Source organism: Gobio gobio (assembly GCF_949357685.1).
Source record: "Gobio gobio genome assembly, chromosome: 14".
NCBI classification, from domain to species: Eukaryota; Metazoa; Chordata; class Actinopteri; order Cypriniformes; family Gobionidae; genus Gobio; species Gobio gobio.
Genome location: NC_137107.1, coordinates 44,794,046 through 44,816,504, shown reverse-complemented (window position 1 = coordinate 44,816,504; position 22,459 = coordinate 44,794,046). Strand labels below are relative to the sequence as shown.

The 22,459-nt window shown below is 38.8% G+C and overlaps 1 protein-coding gene across 1 annotated transcript in view; it reads right to left on the bottom strand.

Annotated features, from left to right (window-relative positions):
• Positions 1-5,254: 5,254 nt before the first annotated feature.
• ntng2b (netrin g2b) overlaps positions 5,255-22,459 on the bottom strand; it is a 107,078-nt gene continuing 89,873 nt past the window's right edge. The window contains exons 12-14 of the mRNA XM_079834068.1: positions 20,383-20,550; positions 13,879-14,013; positions 5,255-6,623 (exon numbers count right to left, since the gene is read on the bottom strand). Coding sequence (XP_079690194.1) covers positions 6,406-6,623; positions 13,879-14,013; positions 20,383-20,550 — 521 coding nt within the window. The 3' untranslated portion in view covers positions 5,255-6,405. The remainder of the gene's footprint in view (positions 6,624-13,878; positions 14,014-20,382; positions 20,551-22,459) is intronic.

The following is a 22,459-nucleotide window of genomic DNA, read 5'->3' as shown; positions in this document are numbered from 1 at the left end:
ATGGCTCAGAAAGGCCTCCATTGGCACAATGGCACTTTACACTCTCAAAACCCATAAAAGGTACTAAAGACGTCGTTACAAAGTCCATCTCACTACAGTGGTTCTACAATAACTTCATGATACATTGTTTTGAAATCGGTCATCACTATGTAAGTCGTTATTTAGGGGTTTTTTTTGCGCACAAAAACTATTCTCGCCGATTCATAAAGCTTCGAAGCGTTATGAATCAGCGAGTCGAATCATTCAAACCGCCTAATCGACTTACTGATTCATAACGCTTCGAAGCTTCATGATGCATTGTTTTGAAATCGGTCATCACAATATAAGTCGTTATTTAGGGTTTTTTTGTGCACAAAATCTATTCTCGCCGATTCATAAAGTTATTGTAGAACCACTGTAGTGAGATGGACTTTGTAACGACGTCTTTAGTACCTTTTAAGGGTCTTGAGAGTGTAAAGTGCCATTGTGCCAATGGAGGCCTTTCTGAGCCATCAGATTACAACTAAAATATCTTCATTTGTGTTCTGAAGATGAACGGAGGTCTTACGGGTGTCGAACGACATGAGGGTAAGTAATTAATGACAGAATTTTCATTTTTGGGTGAACTAACCCTTTAATGACATTATCCTACAGGAAGTGACATCATTTTGGAGGGAAAACTACAGCACAAACACCAGTTAAGTATTAACAGTTGATTTGATGGATTTATTTTGTGTGTTTTGTGGTATTATTTGGTTTGGTACACTTTAAAACATCCTATTTGAAAGACCATTTCAGTTTTTCTACTTCAAAATTTCATGTTTAACCCATTATGTTACTGATTCTTTGAAATAATTTGTTTATTGAAATTTACTAGCAATTTCTGATTGAAAACTGTTTCTACACAACCCACCCTGGTGTAAGGTAGGACAATATCAAATTATAAAAAGAACTCAGTTACAACCTCATGTAAGTTATGTTATATTATATTTTTATTAGACATTTTGGATATATTTGCAGAATATATGAATGGCCTCTGTGAGGCGTCAGTGTCTCCTTCACCACTAGGGGGCGTAACGCTTCTAGTTTTACACCAGTTTGTCATGCCCCAGTTTTAAGCCCAAGCAACTCTACATTCTACTCTCCAAAGGTCTGTGCAGGCCCACATAATCTGTGCTCATAAACCTCAGTAAAAAGCTTAACAGCAACATTTGCAACCCTTCATAGAACGCTTTGGTTGTATTCAGCCTTATTATCTTGTGGAATTTTGTAAGGAACCATTTTGACGTATTCTCCCTGTGTGTGTATTGATATTCTGGAAGGTAATCAATGCTCGCTGACTAAGGTAAAAGCTTGATCCTCTCAGGTGCAGGACACTTTGCTACTGTGACGTGACGCAGCATTTTTCGCTCATCAGAAAGATGCCGGGTCAGCAAGGCCTCTGGAATCTTGCTTTTGTTGTAATTTTACATTATTGGAGCAGCATCCTGTTTGTTGTCTCACTGGCTCGGGTGTCATTTTCAGATATTTCATAAAGCCGGATGACCGCACAGAGCAAAGTAAATATAAAGCTCTCTCTGGGTTCCTCTACGACTGCTTTATAAGATTTGTTTGGGTCGCTGTTATTATTTCTTAATATACTGGAAGAAATAATATACTCACAATTTTTAAAGCTGGAAAACATATTACTACAGCTTATATAGTTGCAATATTATAATTAAGTGAATTTTAAAGCAGTTGTTAGTTTAAGTGCATGTTGAAATTTTTGTCATGTGCTCCACTTATTTGTAAAATGATAAACTGACAATTAATTAAAATTAAAATAAATAATTTTAACTAGCTAATGCCATTTCCGTAATGACATTATCATACAGGAAGTGACATCATTTTGGAGGGAAAACTACAGCACAAACACCAAGTATTAACAGTTTGATGGATTTTTTTTGTGTTTTGTGGTATTAGGTGGTTTTGCACACTTTAAAACATCCTATTTGAAAGACATGTTCAGTTTTTCTTCTTCAAAATTTTACGTTTTAATCCATTGTTACTTACTGATTCTTTAAAAATCATTTGTTTATTGAAATTCACTAGCAATTTCTAAACAACCAAACAACAGGTAGGACAATATCAAAACATTGTGATATTATAAAAATAACTCAGTTACAACCTCATGTAAGTTATGTCATAGTATATTTTATTAGACATTTCGGATTGCAGAATATATGAATGGCCCCTGTGGTTTACACTGTTAGTCTCCCTTTAGCTGAACTTGCCATGAACTTGCACCTGCATAATTGTAATCTCTTCTTTGGCCTTCAACATTAGATTAATGTTTCAAAACAGGCCATATTAGGGTTAAGCTAAAAGATTTGATAAAAAACTGTAGATGAGCTAATTAAAAGAGCTGGAAAGTACCCAAATGTATATTTTTGGGCAACATCTGAAGATGAAAAGAAGTGGCAAACAACTGTAAATGAGGTCATTCAATGATTTTGTGTGTGCGTGTGTGTGGCCTGGTAAACCCTACATTATGGAGACAAAATGTCCCCACAAAGATGGCAATATCTGAAATCCTTTTCCTTGTGGGGACATTTTTTGGTCCCCTGTGTGTGTATGTGTGTGTGTGTGTGTGTGTGAGAGAGAGAGAGAGAGAGAGAGAGAGAGAGAGAGAGAGAGAGAGAGAGAGAGAGAGAGAGTGAGAGAGTGTGTCTGTGTGTATAAGGGGTTTCACAGACTAGTCGACTTTAATACTCTGCCATGAGTCAATAAGCTCGACTTCGACTAGTCGCTGATCACGGCCTATAGAGGGCGCAACAGGGTAAGAAATTGTTGAAGTCCACTTGCGCTCCATTTACATTTTAAAATGACAAATATATTCTGAGACCTCTCCACAAGATATGTTTGATTATCTGGATGCTCAAAAATATCGGGTGAATGCTCGTTTTAAACAGCTTATTGCACACTTAAAGGGTTAGTTCACCCAAAAATGAAAATTCTGTCATTAATTACTTACCCTCATGTCGTTCGACACCCGTCAGACCTCCGTTCATCTTCGGAACACAAATGAAGATATTTTAGTTGAAATCTGATGGCTCTGAAAGGCCTCCATTGGCACAATGCACGGTTCACTCTCAAGACCCTTAAAAGGTACTAAAGACGTCGTTACAAAGTCCATCTCACTACAGTGGTTCTACAATAACTTTATGGAGTGACGAGAATAGTTTTTGTGCGCAAAAAAAACCCCTAAATAACGACTTATATAGTGATGACGATTTCAAAACACGGCATAATGAAGCTTCGAAGCGTTATGAATCAGTGACTTGTGGACTTTGTAACGACGTCTTTAGTACCTTTTTAGGGTCTTGAGAGTGAAACCGTGCATTGTGCCAATGGAGGGCCTTTCAGAGCCATCAGATTTACACTAAAATATCTTCATTTGTGTTCCGAAGATGAACGGAGGTCTTACGGGTGTTGAACGACATGAGGGTAAGTAATTAATGACAGAATTTTCATCTTTGGGTGAACTAACCCTTTAAAGTCGCCATTTGGCTTTTAGTATGAATATGTTAGCTTTACTGTTATTTTATAAGCTGCTCCAAAACAATGACAAAATTGCATTTAGAAGATATAAGCATTCAAAACGTACAGTCTCTCACTTCTCCAATATGGATCAATGATTTTGATGACATCACTCTGCACTTCAGCTTTCTTATCAGATTTTCTGTCCAATCAAATGCACTCTAGAATCTGAAGCCCCCGCCCCCCCCATATTATAATAGACGCTGAATCTGCATCTGAAATTGGTCACTTGTTCACACATTTACTATTTTCTACATGGTGAATGGCACAGGTCTGGTCGAGCTGTGATATAAATTGTAACCAAGTGTGCCGCACACGTCCTGAAAAGTGAAGCCAAAGCGTCTCGATCGCCCCCAGATGGTTGGTCCCCAGTATAGGTCATAACCCCCGCCCCCTCCATGTATCCTAATGGGATGTGAGACAAACTAAACAATCAAATGACACTTAAAAAAAAAAAATTTCAAAGAGTTTCTGTCTTTATAGGTAGTTTTTATCGTGCTGATGTTAGTTAGTGTTTAAAAAAATAAAAAAAAGTTTGGTTTTAGTTAGTTATTTGATGCTATAAAAACAGGGGTGTGACATTTTCAGGAGGAGATTGGAGCTTTAGCTTTAATTTCTACATTTCCATAACTGTTTATGTCACACCGACATGAGTTGTTCTGCAGTAAACTGTACAAACAGATACTGCAGGAGTGTGGGCGGGGTTTTGATATCACGGCTCTACTTCCTGCTCTCTACTACTCGGGTCCTAACCAAGCGGCAACCTCCTGCAGTTTCTCTTGAAGCCAATACGGAAGTGCCTCAAACTGCAATTCATCGACTGGGCGCTAAGGACAGGCTCCAGAAGGGAGCAGAATCTCATTGAGCCCCATGTTAAAATGGCCAGTTTTAGAGCAGAATAAAACATGTTTACAGCCTGGTACAAATTGTGCCTTGTTGTACACGCATGTTAATCGCTGTTCTAAACGAATGCGCTGCTGCATTGTAACCATAGACTGTAAAAAACTATGGACGTGGTATCCGTGACGTCACTCGTAGGTTTCTGAAGAGAATTTTTGAAGAGGTGGGCAGAGCCAGCCGTCGCCATTTTGGCAGCGCGTTGCTGCGCATCATTCCCAGATAACTGAAAATGGGCAATGAGGTGGGACGTGGGTGGAGCTAAGGTTCCTGGTTGCTGAAACCACGCCCGCCTAGCTCGACCATAGTGGATATCCACCTGTCACTCAAGTGGCCACGCCCTTAATTATGCAGAACTTTAAGGCTTTATATAATTTAAACAAATGAGTTAAAAAAAAATTAAAAAATCACGCCCCTCACAGTTGTCATGAAGGGCAAAATTAGCAGTATAGACTGGAACCACTTTTTTTTACCAGGCTGTAAACATGTTTTTTTCTGCTGTAAAGTTGGGCATTTTAACATGGGGCTCAATGAGATTCTGCTCTCTTCTGGAGCCTGTCTCTGGTGGCCAGAGCATGTATTGCAGTTTAAGTCACTTCCGTATTGGCTTCAAGAGAAACTGCGGGAGGTTGCCGCTTGGTCGTAACTTTGCAGACGTTGTTTATGCTCAAACAGCAACATTACACACTAACTAAAGTTTAAAAAGTCAATTCATAATCAACCACCACTTTAAGATATTGTTACAAAATGCTATATATTTTTTTTGTAGTGCTGAAGAAATGACCGACACAGAAACAACTCAAACGTGGCCAAGTAACAGTCACATTTACTGTAATGTTTACAGTGTCATAAAATTCCATTCAGTTCTTTTAGTTTTGTAAATCTGTTAACCATAAAGTTTACAGTGTAATAAACCCATCCCATACATTTCAGTAGTTTGCCATTTAATAAATTCTGCTTGGTACAATTAGTGCGTAAATTCATCCTCTGTAATACCTGACTGTAAAGTGTACAGTGTAAACTCTACATTATAGATTCTTGTACTATAATATCTTGTGTGCTGTAAAGTTTACAGTGTAAACTCTACATTTTAGACTTGTACTATAATATATTGTGTGCTGTAAAGTTTACAGTGTAAACTCTACATTATAGATTATTGTACTATAATATCTTGTGTGCTGTAAAGTTTACAGTGTAAACTCTACATTATAGATTCTTGAACTATAATGTCTTGTGTGCTGTAAAGTTTACAGTGTAATAAAACCTTTTTGCCTCTTGAGTAGCTCCGAACCAAAAATATTCTCTACCAAAAATAGTCAAATAATGTGGGTTTATAATAATTCCATTTGATTAGATATCTTCTCTTACAAGTTGGATAGCGTGTTTGTGTCCTGAATACTTCGTAAATATCAATGATCTCTAACTGTGGCGACAAACATTCCTATAACAACAGTGCCTAATATCTTAATAGTCATGATATAACAAATATCACAATAATATTCATACCCTTTGCTTGTTAGCGAATAACAGTGAGCGCTCGTTACATACATCTGAATGTTAAAAACTGCAGCGAGGGGAGTGTAAAAAAAAAAGTGAAGCTGGGCTCTTCCTGTCTTTCTGTGAAAATAACCTGCAGTCTCCGATCACTGTGAGGACACGCCCCTAGTACATTGAGCCAATCAGAGTGAAGGAAGTTGGGTAAGTATTGAATTTCGCAGCTATTGCACAAAAAACCTCACGTCTTGTTGATTTTGTGTGTGTGTGTGTGTGTGTGTGTGTTTTTGGTATTACTCGTCCTCAGCGTACACGTGAGGCGCACATTTTGAGTTCCATTGATTTCCAGCTCTAACAGAGTCTTTTTGTTTCTCTTTCTCGACGTTCTGCACCCTGTAGAAGGCGATGGCGAGCATCCGGCCCTCTTGGCGCCGCTGCTGGTGAAGCAGGAGTATCTCAGGAGGCGGCGGAGCTCAGCAGGGTGGCGAGGAGCGGGCAGAGCAGAAGTGCCAGGCTCAGAGTGAGCGCGCTGGCACGGTTGCACTTTTTGCCTCCTTCGCAGCGCGACTGTTGGCACAAAACACCCTTAAAGTCAGGCGGACAGCTGCAGCGCTGATTCTGAACGCACGTCCCCCCGTTCTGGCACAAGAGTAACTCCTCGTCACACACGTTCGCTGTGGAGAACATGGGGAAAAAGTTAATGTACAACATTCCCAATCTTTGCCTTTTTATATTTTTTCCCCCCAACATTAATGCAAATATACACTGTGAAATATTATTACAATCGAAAATAACAGTTTTTTTATTGTAACATGTTTTTAAATGTAATTTATTCCTAGGATACAAAGCTGAATTTTCAGCATTACTCCAGTCTTCAGCGTCACATGATCCTTCAGAAATGCTGATTTGCTGCTCGAGAAACATATCAAACAAGTGTTTCAAAATGTTGAAAACAGTTTTTGCTACTTAAAATTTTTGTGGGACCTGTTATGCACTACCATTCAAAAGATAATACTTTTATCAAGACGCATTAAATTGATCAAAAGTGACATTTAAGGCACAATGCAAAAGATTTCTATTTCAAATAAATGCTTTTTAACTGTAAAATGTATCATGGTTTTCACAAATATATATATAAAGCAGCACATCTGTTTTCAACATTGATAATAATCAGAAATGTTTCTTGAGCAGCAAATCCTCATATTAGAATGATTTCTGAAGGATCATGTGACACTGAAGACTGGAGTAATGATGCTGAAAATTCAGCTTTAATCACAGGAATAAATTAAATTTTTACATATATTCACATAGAAAATGGTTCTTTTAAATTGGAATATTTTTTCCACAATATTACAGTTTTTACTGTATTTTTGATCAAAGAAATGCAACCTTGGTGAGCAGAAGAGACTTCTTTAAAACATTTTAAAAAAATCTTAATTATTCCAAAGCTTTTGATAGGTAGTGTTGTCTCTCTCTCTCTCTCTCTCTCTCTCTCTCTCTCTCTCTCTCTCTCTCTCTCTCTCTCTCTCTCTCTCTCTCTCTCTCTCTCTCTCTCTCTCTCTCTCTCTCTCTCTCTCTCTCTCTCTCTCTCTCTCCTAACCCTAACCCTAACACACACACACACACACACACACACTCAAGCATGGTCATTTTCATGGTGACTTGTATCTGTGTCATATTTACATGGGTGTCTGGTGTCATTAGAAAGCCACAACGGGTCGCAGTAGTCTGGGTACTAATGAGACCAGGTGCTACACACCTGACCCCAAACTGTCTCAGCAGTGAACAATGAGTGTGTGTGTGTGTGTGTGTGTGTGTGAGAGAGAAAGGACAGAAAATGATAGAGGAGCATGAATATTTCTATGTTCAGAATAGCATACTGCCATATACTTTTTCTCCAGTATATAATATGCATGGAATACCTGGGATGACCTACTACTACAATACGACCAGAGTTCACTGCGCTGAGCACTGCTTCAGAAATATATATATAATTCAAAAATATCAAAAATATATATTCGACTCATTTTACAAAATTAAATTAAAAATGCTAAATAATGAAGGTGATATGAAAGTAAACATGCATGTGATAAGATCATTTGACAACAATGTAGCACAGAGGGTTCTGGACACATCTACACATCCCATTCATTTTCTCCACAGGTGAATTGATTCTGAATGATAACTCATAAACCTTTTAACTCAATCTGTCCTTGGGGTCAATATGACCCCAATCGACTTTTCATTAGTTAAAAAAAATGGTTCCCTTCATCTCTGAGGAATAAAACTTTGTGACTTTTCCTACTTTATCTATATATACATACACAAAAAAACTGGGCTTGATTCGGTTGTTCTGAAGGTATGTAAAAAAAATGTTACTTAATGTTGTCTTTGGGGTCTATATGACCCCAATTGAAAATGAATGGGAAATGCAAAAAAAAGACTTTTTTTTCCATTTGTCCCAAAAAAAAAATCAATAAACCCAGCATAAATCTGAAAATTTTTACACCGAAATGAAGGACTGGTACTTGAGCACAAATGCAATGCAGAAATTACATGCTCACACACACACACACACACGTGCGCACACACAAACACACACATGTAGGACTGCCACAGAGAGCATTTGTATAGAATTTGGCAAATAAAATCAGCCACAAATGTAGAAAAAAGATATAAAAGGGTGAGGCCTAATGCCCAAACATGCACACACACACACACACACACACACACACACACGCAAACACTCTCTCTCTCTCTCACACACACACACACACACACACACACACGCATAAAGACCATAGACTGTAAAAAAATGATAAAGAAACATTGAGACAAATACACTCACTCTCTCACACACACACACACACACACGCATGCACGTTCACACACACACACACACACACACACACACACACACACACACACACACACACACACACACACACACGCACACGCACAGACACACACGCACAGAGACACATGCACACATGCTCGCTTGCTTGCTCTCCCTCTCTCACTCACACACACACACACACACAAGCGTGTGCACGCACGCACGCACGCACACACACACACACACTCAGAGAGAGCAAGAGAGAGATCAAATGGAGATGAAAACAACTGACCTTTTCCACTTTGAGAAAGTTTATGTTGAGATGTAAGAGTTGCATATGTGTTTTGAAAACATAGTTGTTCCCACGCAAAATAAATAAAAGAGTGCCTTTGGTGTCCTGCACGTGGATCATTCTGTGCTGGCAGTATGGCAAAGAGGTAGGCCTACACACTTCTTGAGACCCTGGACTATGTGCTGAATTCCAAAAAATGTGCTGAAAACTGGAAGACCGGGGACTCTGAGCCAGAGGATTGCTATCCCTTTTACCCGTTTATTTCTGGATAATGCTGTTGGTTTTATTTACACATTATTTATTTTATCTACATTCTAAAGTTAAATTATTATTTTTAAAATCAATAATATGCAACTATAATCTGACTCTGAGTCTTTTGACCTTTAGGTGTGGCTTTTGTGGCCTTTATAAACAAGGTGGCCACATCCAGTAAAATGAATGGGTTTCAATGGCCCTCTGGTGGTCAAAACAAGTTATTGCTTAAACTGTTATACCCATAGGAATAAATTCAACCACCAGATGGCAGAATTCTACACCCAACACCTAGATCAATATCCAGAAACAATTTAAATTAAATTTAGATCATCATTTAAGTGATTTTTTCATAAAAAATTGATATTTCTCATGCAAGCTAATGGTGTAGTTGCATATTTTTGTGGTAAATTGGTACAAAAGTACTTCAAATCTCCCAAAACACAGCATTAATGTATAGATGAGGAGTAAACAAAAAAAATGATATATTATTTGTATTATTGAAAACGTATATATTTTTTACAATTACGCTTTCAATTTTGGGGTCATACTGACCCCAAAGACAACATTTGTAAACAGTAAATGAAGACCATTTGAGGGTTAAGACAGATGTACTGTGAGCAATTGTATATGCTTTTGTTAAAGCCATCATGTCAAAACCTGTTTTCAACATTTTTTGAAAATCATGTTTAAAGGTGCAGTGTGTAAATTCTAGTGGCATCTAGTGGTGAGGTTGCGAATTGCAACCGTCCTCCGCTCATCCCTCCCTTTCGAAACACATAGAGAAGCTACGGTGGCCGACACAGGACAGAAATGTTGTCATCGGAGACAGCAGAGAGTGACTTGCACTCTGTAGAGAAGTTTGTCTGTTTAGGGCTACTGTAGAAACATGGTGGCGCAAAATGGCGACTTCACTGTAAGGGGATGCGTGGTGTATGTAGCGGTTCATTATGTAAGGTCTTTATACACCACTGAAAACATAGTTATGTATATTATATTGCATTTCTGTCAATAGATCCTCATTAAATCTTACACACTGCACCTTTAACAGTGGAATTCAGGGTGAAAAACTTAATTACCCATAATTCTGCTAAGAATTTTCCATCAATCAGAGAATTGAAACAAGCTAATTGCACAAAAAGAAGCGTGCAGCTACTCCCATGAAGCACTGCAAGATATATGCAAGATGATATATATTTTTCGATCATTTTTAATTTATGTAATTCACAATGCTTCATGGGATTGTAGTTCTTTCACTCATTAAAGCCATTAAGTACACAGTCTTGAAACTGTCTCTTTTTGTCCAATTTTCAAATATGTTGTTTGCTTCAAATCAAAGTTTTTAATGTTGTGATTCACCTCATAGCTGGTTGGTTAGGTTGATGGCTTTTAACTCCCTAATGAAGAGAAATCCTATGGGTAAAATGAATGGGAAAAATACTTCCGGAAGCATCGCTGCGGAAAAAGTGTGTGGCCACTAATGCACTCTATTACTACTTGAAGTCATTACATGATGCATTCAGCAGGCAGTGTATAGTGTATACGGCACAGAATTAAAGGACGTATGCTATTCTGAACATAGCCTATAAAACAGTTTGTAATGTTGTGAAGGTGAAGGGTTAAATGGACATGCCAAGTTTTTTGCAATGCTGAAATGGTCACACTAAATACAATTTAGTGTAGAAACAATTTTCACTCAGAAATTGCGATTACATTTTTACTATTAATTACAATGAAAATGACTAGAAACGCATTGAATTAAACACGAATTTAAGTAGAAAGCATGAAGTTGTATTTTCTTGTAAAATATAATCTAAGAGTCTTTTATTTAAAAATGTTATATTAGTAGTTATACAATATTTTATTAGTAGTTTATTTGCAAAAAGTTTTTACAGTGCATGATATTTTATAAATGTAATACAAAAAGCTCTAAAAGACCATAATAAAAACTTATACCATTAACCAAACAGCTCGTCCGGTGCATTTTACTAGAACCAGTAAATACTGGCTGCATGCAGATCCACTTAACCCTAGAACAAAACAAATCTATTTGAAGAAAATGACTAATCCAGCTCCGGAAGTGTGTCCCTAATGGATTCTCCCCTGTTCTCTCTCCTCACAGAGCTAGCGGTTCTGGCCGTGGGCCCGTTTCATCTTAAAGATGGATCACAGGGAAAACGCTGTGCGCAGGGGTTCTAAAATCACCATGGGAATCCAGGTACAAATGTGATCATTACCCCACAAACCAGTTTCCAATGAACAAGGGCTTCTTAGAATGTGCAGATAGCAGGAATACAAGCCAAACCTATTATACACCAGTAATATGCAGTTTTGAAGTGTGTTAAATGTCTAATGTATTGTGACAATAGGTCAGCCTCCCGTCAAATCAAATCAATCCCGCCCTTTTCATTATGAGACCACACCCCCTTTTTGTGCAACACAACTTGGCACAAATTCCAATGTTTGAATTATAAGCAGTACAAGTTTTGGGGTCGCTACAGTCTTAAAAATAAAGGTTCCAAAAGGAGGTTTGGTAACACTTTATTTCGATGGTCCATTTTAGACTTTCTACTAACTTTAATGGCGTAGCTACACCGTTAAAGGAACAAAAGACAAATGAGAAAGATGCTTTAAAGGAACACTCCACTTTTTTTGATAGGCTCATTTTCCAACTCCCCTAGAGTTAAACAGTTGAGTTTTACCATTTTCGCATCCATTCAGCCGATCTGCGGGTCTGGCAGTAGCACTTTTAGCATAGCTTAGCATAGATCATTGAATCTGATTAGACCGTTAGCATCTCGCTCAAAAAATGACCCAAGTTTCGATATTTTTCCTATTTAAAACTTGACTCTTCTGTAGTTACATCGTGTACTAAGACCAACAGAAAATGAAAAGTTGTGATTTTCTAGGCCGATATGGCTAGGAACTATACTCTCATTCCTGCGTAATTATCAAGGAACTTTGAACTTTGATCCTTGATCAAGCATTTGTATTTTTTTTTTATCATTACTTTATTAGCCTAATTGGGTGGGCAGAAAGCTATGCCATAATCAGAAATTATATATATATATATATATATATATATATATATATATATATATATATATATATATATATATATATATATATATATATATATATATATATATATATATTTTTTTTTTTTTTTTTTTTTTTTTTTTTATATATATATTTTTTATTTATTTATTTATTTATTTATTTATTTATTTATTATTATTTTTTTAGCAAAGTAAGAACTAATACTACAACTAAGAAAAAATGTCTACAAAGTTGCACAAGTCAGGATTAGTCTAAAAATGTGTGTTAAACTCACAGCACATGCAGTGATGAAGCGCAGCATTCTGAACAGAAACGCTCTGAGACGCCAGCCATGAGCTGCTTAACTATTTATTTTAGTTTTGAATTGTTTTGTTTAAAAGTAGACATTTTGAGCTTTCTATTCACATTTTTCTCATGTCTGTAATGCAAGTAGCTGCTGATTTTCAGTTTATTTATGAGACATATTCGAGAGCAATGCAAGGGATCGCTTCTGTGCCTCCATGTCATGATTATTGTCTGCTATAGTCTATTTGCTTCTTATTTATTAAATCCAGGCAATTGGCTGATGAAACATTGATTAAAATTAAGATACAATTTATACAAAACGAAATTCACTTTAAAGAAAGGCTTTCTACAAAACTTAATGAAGTGGTCAAAATAATTTCTGACCCACTCGCATCTTTGCACTTTTCATAATTAATATAACATTATAATATTTAAACATAAATATGAAACAAAATACATTGCTTAATGGCTACAACAAGTATAGTAGGCTACAGTACAGATAAATGTCATGCTCATAATTACAGTTAATGTGTCGGGCCGGGCTCAGACACAACGTGCACGGGCTCGGGTAGGGTCGGGCTTGATTTTTTTTTGGCCTGATCTAAGCTCTACATTGCTCCGCTGCACTCATGGTATGCCAGCAAAGTTCCTTGATTATTACGCAGGAATAGAGTATAGTTCCTAACCATTTCGGCCTAGAAAATCGCAACTTTTCATTTTCTGTCGGCCTTAGTACACAATGTAACTACAGAAGAGTCAAGTTTTAAATAGGAAAAATATCGAAACTTTGGTCTAACCAGATTCAATTATCTATGCTAAGCTATGCTAACAGTGCTACCGCCAGACCCGGAGATCGGCTGAATGGATTCGAAAATGGTAAGACTCAAATTAGCCTATTTTCAAAAAAAGGGGAGTGTTCCCTTAAAGCATCTTTCTCATTTCTCTGCCATTCAGAAGTTGAAAACTCTGCTTTAACTCCACTGAAAAAACTAATGACTGCAAGCTAGAACTAGTAATTATGTACACTGTTACTTTTATTTGAGATGGCTTTAGGAAACTTAAGTCTTGTAAAGGTCTTTGCCAATTAATATCTGATTTAAACCTGAAATTGGCTGAGGAGAATTGAAAGGCGACTGCACACTTAGACATTGATTTGTTAATTAGGTAGGAGAGTTGAATGAAGTCTGATTGGGAAGGTACTTACGGAAACAGCCCTGTTTCCAATAGTAACCGGGGAGACATTCATCACATTTGACTCCGGTTGTGCCCTCTTTACACTGACAGAAGCCGGTGCCGTTACAGCGGTCGTGCACTGAACCCATCGTATTGCAGTTACACTCTGAAAAGAAAAGAAAGAGAGAGAGAGAGAGAGAGAGAGAGAGAGAGAGAGAGAGAGAGAGAGAGAGAGAGAGGGTTAGTGACAGGGAAAGGGTTGAACTTGAAAATGTAGACATTAATTGTTGAGTGTCAAAATGGCTTGATAGTTTTTCTAGTTGATTGGCAGTTTTAATTCAGTTTGCCACTCAAGTTTGTCTTCTCTTAATAAATACTTGCATGCATATGATATGGAATTATCTTGATTGCACTTTTGGCCATTATATTAATTCATAAAAATGTAATCTTAGTGCATACTTTTGCATTTTCAATAGTTGCTTTTTTGTAGTTAGAAAATCTAAAAAAGCTAAGATTAAGCATGCCAATTGTTTTTTTGTGAGCAATAATATGTCAGAAAGATTGAATTTGGTGGTTAGTTGAATGTACATGATTGGCACCATAATGTCATAATTACCAGTAGTTTCTTACAACAGAATTTCTTATAACAATTAATACCAATTTACTTGAGTTTTCCATTTTAATTGTGAAAATTACAATTCTGTCATCATTTACTCAACCTTGTGTTGTTCCAAACCCGTAAGACTTCGCTCATATTCGGAACACAAATAAAGATATTTTTTTATGAAATTTGAGAGATTTCTGTCCCTCCATGGACAGCTTTGCAACTACCACTTTGACGCTTCAAAAAGTTAAAGGGATCGTAAAACGAATCCATATGAATCGAGCAGTTTAGTCCAAATTTTTTTAAGAGACTCAATCGCTTTATATGATGAACAGATTGAATGAGAGAATGAACCTCATTGGTTCTTGCTGAAGCTCAAACGTGATGCGTAACACGAGAATGAACCTCATTGGTTCTTGAGGAAGCTCAAATGTAATGTGTAACACTAGAATGAATCTCATTGGTTCTTGCTGAAGCTCAAACGTGATGCGTAACACAAGAATGAATCTCATTGGTTCTTGTGGAAGCTCAAACGTGATGCGTAACACAATAATGAATCTCATTGGTTCTTGCGGAAGCTCAAACGTGCTGCAGAACACGAGAGTGAACCTCATTGGTTCTTGCTTTTACTTGTCATGAAAAAGTTGTTATCAAGTGGCTAAATGGGACTAAAGAGGTTGTATGAGACATTAAACATCAGCAGGCCAGGTAAACTCATCTCACTGCTTTCTCAGCCTTTCAGTGAAAATGTTTTCTAAATAAAGACCGATCGAGTTGTTGCATGAAGCCAGAAATCGAGCGACCGTGGTGTAGTTCATTTATAGCCTACGTTTAGCTTTATACTCCTGCCAAATGTATTTAGGCTTCAAAATTCGAAAAGAGTTGTTTATTTGTGAAGATTATCATGATGAACAAAACATGCAAGAATCATAAACTTCTGTTGGCCATGGAGCTTATTTTCAGCAAAAGCCAATGGTAAAATCCCACTGGGTTTTTGTCGAGGGAACCAGGGTGATGCTAATTTTCGGGTTGGCCTACAAAAATACATCATCACTGCAGCACTCTATCCCATTGCTAACATATTATGATATTATACGTTTATAAATATTGTTAATCACACATTTTTTGGTAACACTTTACAATAAGGTTCAATTAGTTAATGCAGTGACTAGCATTACATTTGTTACAGTATTTATTGATATTTGTTAACATTCATGTATTCATGTTAGATATACAATTTTTGATTTTAATAATACATTAGCAAAAGTATTTTTCATTGTTAATGAATGCAGTGAACAAATGCAAACTTTTTGTAAAGTTTTACACAGTTTTTCAAAGATATGGTGTATTATGTCAGTGTTATAGTCTGCTGTGAGTGATGTTTTATTATTTTTAGAAACTATCCGCTGATATTTTTATACACATCACATCAGTATATATCGCATTGGGCTGCAGCCAACTGAATTAGAGCAAATTACTGCACTTCTGTGAGAAATCCTCAAAATAGACACAATAGACTCAGGGCTATATTGTGAGCTCAGGATGAGGTTAATGTTCTCCTCGTGGAGATGCTGGTGTTGACCCTGTGCCATGTTGGCACCTGGCACACACCCGATGAGGGCGAGCTTATTTGTGCTGACTTCACAGCACGCGTTCATTTACCCCGCGCCCTGCCTCCTCGTGCGGCAGATGGACTCCCTTCTCCGTTCTGGTACTCTCAGCGTCGGGTTGGAAGCAGAGCTGCTGAATTAAGAGCTGTGACATCCGGGTTTATTTCTGGAAGTTTATTTGAGGGCCGCTGGGAATCTCTAATATGACGCTCCCAGGAAGATAATGTTGCAGTTTAACTTTGTTGACTGTGGCGTCCAGTGCTTTATCTCTTTCTTTGTATTATTTTCTCCTGACTTCACGTCCATAGTATTTTTCTCCAGCTATATATTTTATGTTTCAATTAGAGGGATTTCCTGGCTCTGCTAGAATTTTTTTTGATGCCGATTCCTGACTGTTGGATTTCCCTGATGCACACTTCAGTGAAATCCACACTGCTGGGAATCTTTAAAGATGTACTTTTTACACCTGGTATTAAGATACGTTTTGGTTGATCGGATCAAGTAGACGAATGAGTCACATTCCCGTTTACACTTCGTCTCTTTTGTCCACTTTTAAACACTTCTGTCCTGATTTCTTCGAAGGGAGGGTCTATGTATGTAAATGCATGTGTTTCTTCAAATCTTTTGATCTAATGAATTAAATAAGCTCACGCAGTTCACATATGAATGTGCCTGAAGACAACAGAAAAACAGGGAGAGCAGCAGCTTTCACTTGTGCTCTGACAGCCGCAAGTGTTAGAAATTAGGAATGGTGAGAACATTGTGCTACGCTTTTTGTCATCAAACCAAACCACCTTCAACTGACAAAGTTTAAATCCCATCTGACTAGCGCTCTTCTCATAATGTTTATGCATTAGGTCAGTGGGCGGAGAGCAGACGGTCTTTTGGGGCTGTTCAAACACATTCGACCACATGAGCGTCTACACTACGAAAGCAATCCGGTCTAATGCGTTTTTTTGACTACATCTGGAAGTGGTTGAAAGTGGACAAGCTCAAAACATTTTAGACCTCTGTTTAGCATCGTCCACTTGTGATCCGATCGTCCAAAATGCATCTTAATATCAGGTGTACATTTTTTGCTAAATTGCTTTTAGTGCAAGCAGCCATATCACCCTGTAGCCCAAGACTGGTTTCCCACTGAAGCTAAGCAAGGCTGAGCCTGGTCAGTACCGGGATGGGAGACCTCCTGGGAAAACTAGGTTGCTGCTGGTAGAGGTGTTAGTGAGGCCAGCAGGGGGTGCTCACCCTGTGTTCTGTGTGGGTCCAAACCATAGACTGTAAAAAATATATGGACGTAGTGTCTGTGACGTCCCCCATAGGATTCTGAAGAGCCGTTTTGAAGCGTAATGTAAACTTAGCCATTATGTTTAGACTGTGTCTTAAGAACTAATTTGACACACTAGTAATTAGTCAAGAGGTAATCAGTCTTACTTTTCAGATTCAAATTAGACCAATCTAACTTTTTATGTAACTGACTTTAAAAAGTTAAGAACAGTCTTGAAGGAAAAAAATAGACGACTAACTTTTAAGACTAGTCTAAGCAGTTTATGCAACCGGCCCCTGGCCTTTGCCATCTTGGCAGCGCATCATTGTGCGTCACTCCCGGATAATAGAAAATGGGCAAAGAGGTGGGATGTGGGTGGAGCTGCGATGACTAACAGACAGCAGATAAATGGCTATCTACCTGTCACTCAAAGTGGCCACGCCCTTAATTATGCAGAACTTTAAGGCTTTATATAATGTAAACAAATGAGTTATAAAAAAACTCACCCCCCTCACAGTTGTCATGAAGGGCAAAATTAGCCGTATAGACCAAAAGCACAATTTGTACCAGACTGTAAACATAAAATGGGCATTTTAACATGGGGCTCAATGAGATTCTGCTCCCTTCTGGAGCCTGTCTCTAGCGGCCAGTCGATGAATTGCAGTTTAAGTCACTTCCGTATTGGCTTCAAGAGAAACTGCGGGAGGTTGCCGCTTGGTCCTAACACCCCAGTATAGTGATGGGGACACTATACTGTCTAAGAGCACTGACCTTGAGGTCCTGACTCTCTGTGGTCATTAAAAATCCCAGGATGTCCTTTAGAAAAAGAGTAGGGGTGTAACCCCGGCATCCTGCCCAAATTTGCCCATTGGACTCTGTCCATCATGGCCTTCTAATCATCTCCATATACTGATTCATGTGTGTGGTGGGCGTTCTGGCACAATATGGCTGCCGTCGCATCATCCAGGTGGATGCTGCACATTGGTGGTGGTTGAGGAGATTCCCCCTCCCATGTAAAGCGATTTGAGTACCCAGAAAAGCGCTGTATGAATGTAACAAATTATTAATTATAAAAAAAGAGTCAACCACCAAAGACTGCCCTCCTCAGTTTTACAGCCTTAGTAGAGTCATACATTTTAATTTTGTGTAATGTAATTGTAAATATTGTAATTTCTTCAAGGATTGCTGACTCCGCAGTAGATGACAATCAATGACTGATGCATATTAATGTGACGTTGATCATCTTCTAGGAAGGCCCAATAAAATCAGGGTATATTTTCCCTAAATTTCCCATTTTTCTGGATTCTGTTTTAATGGTTAAAAAAATTTTTAGTAATCAAAAAACATGTCTAATTAATTGAAATCATGTTCTTTTTGCACTTTAATAGTCACATACACTACTCCGTATCACGGTTTGATTATTTGTACAGCCCTACTTTTTTTGCTGAATTCATTGACATTCCACGTTATACTGTAAATACAAATTTTATGACTGGATGCCGTGATTCCATCTGTGTTTTCAGCATTGAAAATCACAGGACCTTATTATAGTCAGCTAGTGTAAAGCTAATGACTTGCACTTTCTGCTTTGCTTAATGCTAATTATTTAATTATTTGTGAGATACCAAGCATAAATCATATAGTTTGTATAAAAGTTTGGTGTATTCAGTTGGTCTCGTCTCAGCTTCTGCCAGGTTGTCCATTGTTTGTGTTTTGGTTTGAGGATTTGTGTATTTGAGACTAAAATATGAATGTGTGCAGCGTTTCAATATTGTATTCAAAGAACCAAATTATTTTAATTAGTTTGCATTTGCATTTATGGATTTGTCAGATGTTTTTATATGTAAAATATTGAAAAATATCATTATTTAAAACTTTATAGACTAAAATAACAAGCGGTCAGTGGTACGCAAGTCGCTAAAAGACTAACCCCTGACGCGTTGTACAGGAGCATCGGAAGCTTTGACGCCTCTCGCGGATAGTGTTGGGCAACAAACTCAAGCCCCTCTTCTCTTATATCGAAATCCTCCGCCATTTCTCTTTAAAAATTCTCGTTTTAGACTCTTAATTCATGACCGGTGTTTTGTTTTGCTCTATCCTCTGCGCTTCTGCGTTATATGATGGATAGATGCACTTTTATGGACTTCAAAAATTACACAAGTCACTGCCATTATAAACCTTGGAAAAGCCAGGGCATTTTTAAAGGTCCCGTTTTTCGTGTTTTTTTGAAGCTTTGATTGTGTTTACAGTGTGCAATATAACATGTGTTCATGTTTCATGTGTAAAAAAACACAGTATTTTTCACACAATTTACTTATCTGTATTCCGCTGTTTTCACTGTCCTCAAAACGGCCTGAGAATTTCCTCGTTCTATGAAGTCCCTCCTTCAGAAATACGTTACGAGTTCTGATTGTGCCATCGGTTCCCGTGTTGTGATTCGACAGCAGCTTAGGGCACGTTACCCGGGAAGGTCACGTCTCTTACCATAACGGGGAGATGAACGCGCTCAAACTACAGCCCCTGAAGGCCAAACAAAGGTGATTTGACTCCGGGATGAAAATAACAGCGTCTGGACAACATGGCGACAAACGCAACCGAACCGAACCGAACGCAACACTTCCTCTTCTCCACGAGGGAGCAACAAGACCACGCCCCCTTTTTTGCGTATTCTTGTGGGCGGAGGTTAGTCAACAAACTGTTCTACTGGCGTAATTAAAGCAGGAAGTACCAGGATGTAGTCCAAACCGGCCGTTCGCTGTAGGCTTTGAAAGGGAACTTCTGTTAAATAAAATATCTCGCTTGGCATTGAACTTTGAGCTTTATAATTTTACAAGTATTATTTATGCTCTAACAGCAACATTACACACTAACTAAAGTTTGAAAAATGGGATCACGAAGAACAGGACCTTTAATATAACTCTGATTGTATTTGTCTGAAAGAAGAATGTCATATACACCTAGTTTGAGCCAGTGGCATCATCTATTTTGCCTTTGTGAGGTTCATGCGCAAAATGCAAGCATAGCAGTCTAGCTATAATAACGCACACTGTTACTCACCGATACACACGTTCTCGTCATCAGGCTCCGCAGAGGTGTTTTTGTAGAAGCTCATGCGACAGTGCTCGCAGTTCTGACCTCGCGTGTTGTGTTTGCAGCTCACACATGTGACTATGTTCAGGAAGTCGATGTAACTGCAGCGATTCGAGTGTCCGTTACATTCACAATCTGAGAGCGAGAAAGAAAGAGGCAACACAAGTCAGCAACACTAGATTAAAGTAAAGAAGGGTTAAAAGAGAGAGAAGAGCAAAGAAAGCTTCCTGGTTTTTAAGATATGGATGACTCACAGATAATACACTGGGAAAAGTGAATTAAGCGATTTATGGGAGAAAATACAATTTCAGTCTTTCTACTTTGCAATTTTGTGTTTATTTCAATGTGTTCAATTGTTTTTTTTTTTGCAATTTATTGTAGAAAATTGTTTCTACACCACATTTTTTTCAGTGTGGGATGGAATGGGATGCAGAATGTCATTCAAGTTCAAGGTGTCGATATGTAAATGAAGGCGGTCATATGTTAATGAGCTCATGACATCATAAGCATGGTGATTTAAAAAATGATTAGAGTTAGAGTATGTCTACAAACTACATCAATCTCAATGCTTAATCAATAAAAAGCCATTGATCTTTTTTTTTTGCATCACTTTGAGTCTTTCCTGCTGCACCCACCCACAGCACTGACAGCTGAAATGAAGATTTGTGTGCGTGTGTGTTGCTGACAGGGCGATATCTCACACTCTCTTACGGGAGGCTTGCCCACTCCTCATGCACGTGAGTGTGTGCGTGCGCTCTAGGGATGTTGGGAAATCTGATGACAGATGTTTTCTCTAAAACAGCTGTTTCTCTGTCTTCTAAAGCAGATCTTTTTGTCAAACTGCTTGGCTTCCCATTCACACCTGTCCTGTATCTTTCTCTCATGTCTGTTTCTTTCTGTCACTCACAGAGAATCAGTGTACAGTGTGTTAATGAACCAAGTTCAGTGTCGCCCCTTTTTGAGAGCCTGAATCAGAGCCTTTTCACTTGATTTGCCTCAAATCTGATCTGATTTCTTTCTGATCTGATCTGGGGAGCTCGTGGTCGCCCATTTTCTCGACAACGGCCTCACAGGCGCATTGACCCGAAGCGGCCCAGCAAACCCTCTGCTCCGGCCACTTCGAGCCGCTCCTGACCCTCTGGTCAGAAAAAGGAGAGCTCCGCCTCATGTCCGAGGTTGGGTCAGACCGCGCAAGCGTTTCTGCCCACCTCTCACCAGCTCTCCTTGTCCAGTTCTGTCACTTTCGTGGCCCAGCGCGTTTCGAAATACAGAACTGGCCCGACCCACGCCTCCTCCGGTGCTGAAGGAAAGAGACGCTTTTTACTTTCTCCTCTCACGTCCGATTGGCCTACCATCCACCGCTCGCTCAGACGTGACACGTTCGGTCTTCTCCAGGAGCCAGCGGGGCCTACTTTTTCCACTCAGGCTGTGACATCTCCCACTCCGCATCAGAACGCCATGCGCTCTCCTTAGCGGATGACCACGCCTCCCTTCAAGGATCAGCTCGACACCCTATCTCAGGTATGTCCTGGGTCCTCCGCACAGTTCAGTCCGGTTACACACTCCAGTTCTGTCGCAACCCCCCTCACTTCGACAGGGTTATCCCAACTGTAGTAAACAGTGCCTCAGAGGCTTCTGTTCTACAACAGGAACTTACTTCTCTCCTCCTCAAAGGGGCGATAGAAGAGGTCCCATTATCGGAAATGGAATGTGGCTTCTTCAGCCGTTACTTCCTGGTTCCGAAGAAGGACGGTGGACTGCGTCCCATTCTGGACCTTCGCCGTCTGAACTTCGCCCTCTACAAAGGGAAGTTCAAGATATTAGCGCTGAAAGCTATTTTGTCACAGATATGTGCGGGGGACTGGTTCGTTACGATAGACCTGAAAGATGCCTACTTCCATATTCAGGTCATCCAACGACACAGGAAGGACTTATCAATACAAAGTCCTTCCCTTCGGCCTTGCCCCAGCGCCGAGGACGTTTACGAAGTGTATGGATGCTGCTCTGGCCCCGTTGAGGCTCCAGGGCATCCATATACTCAATT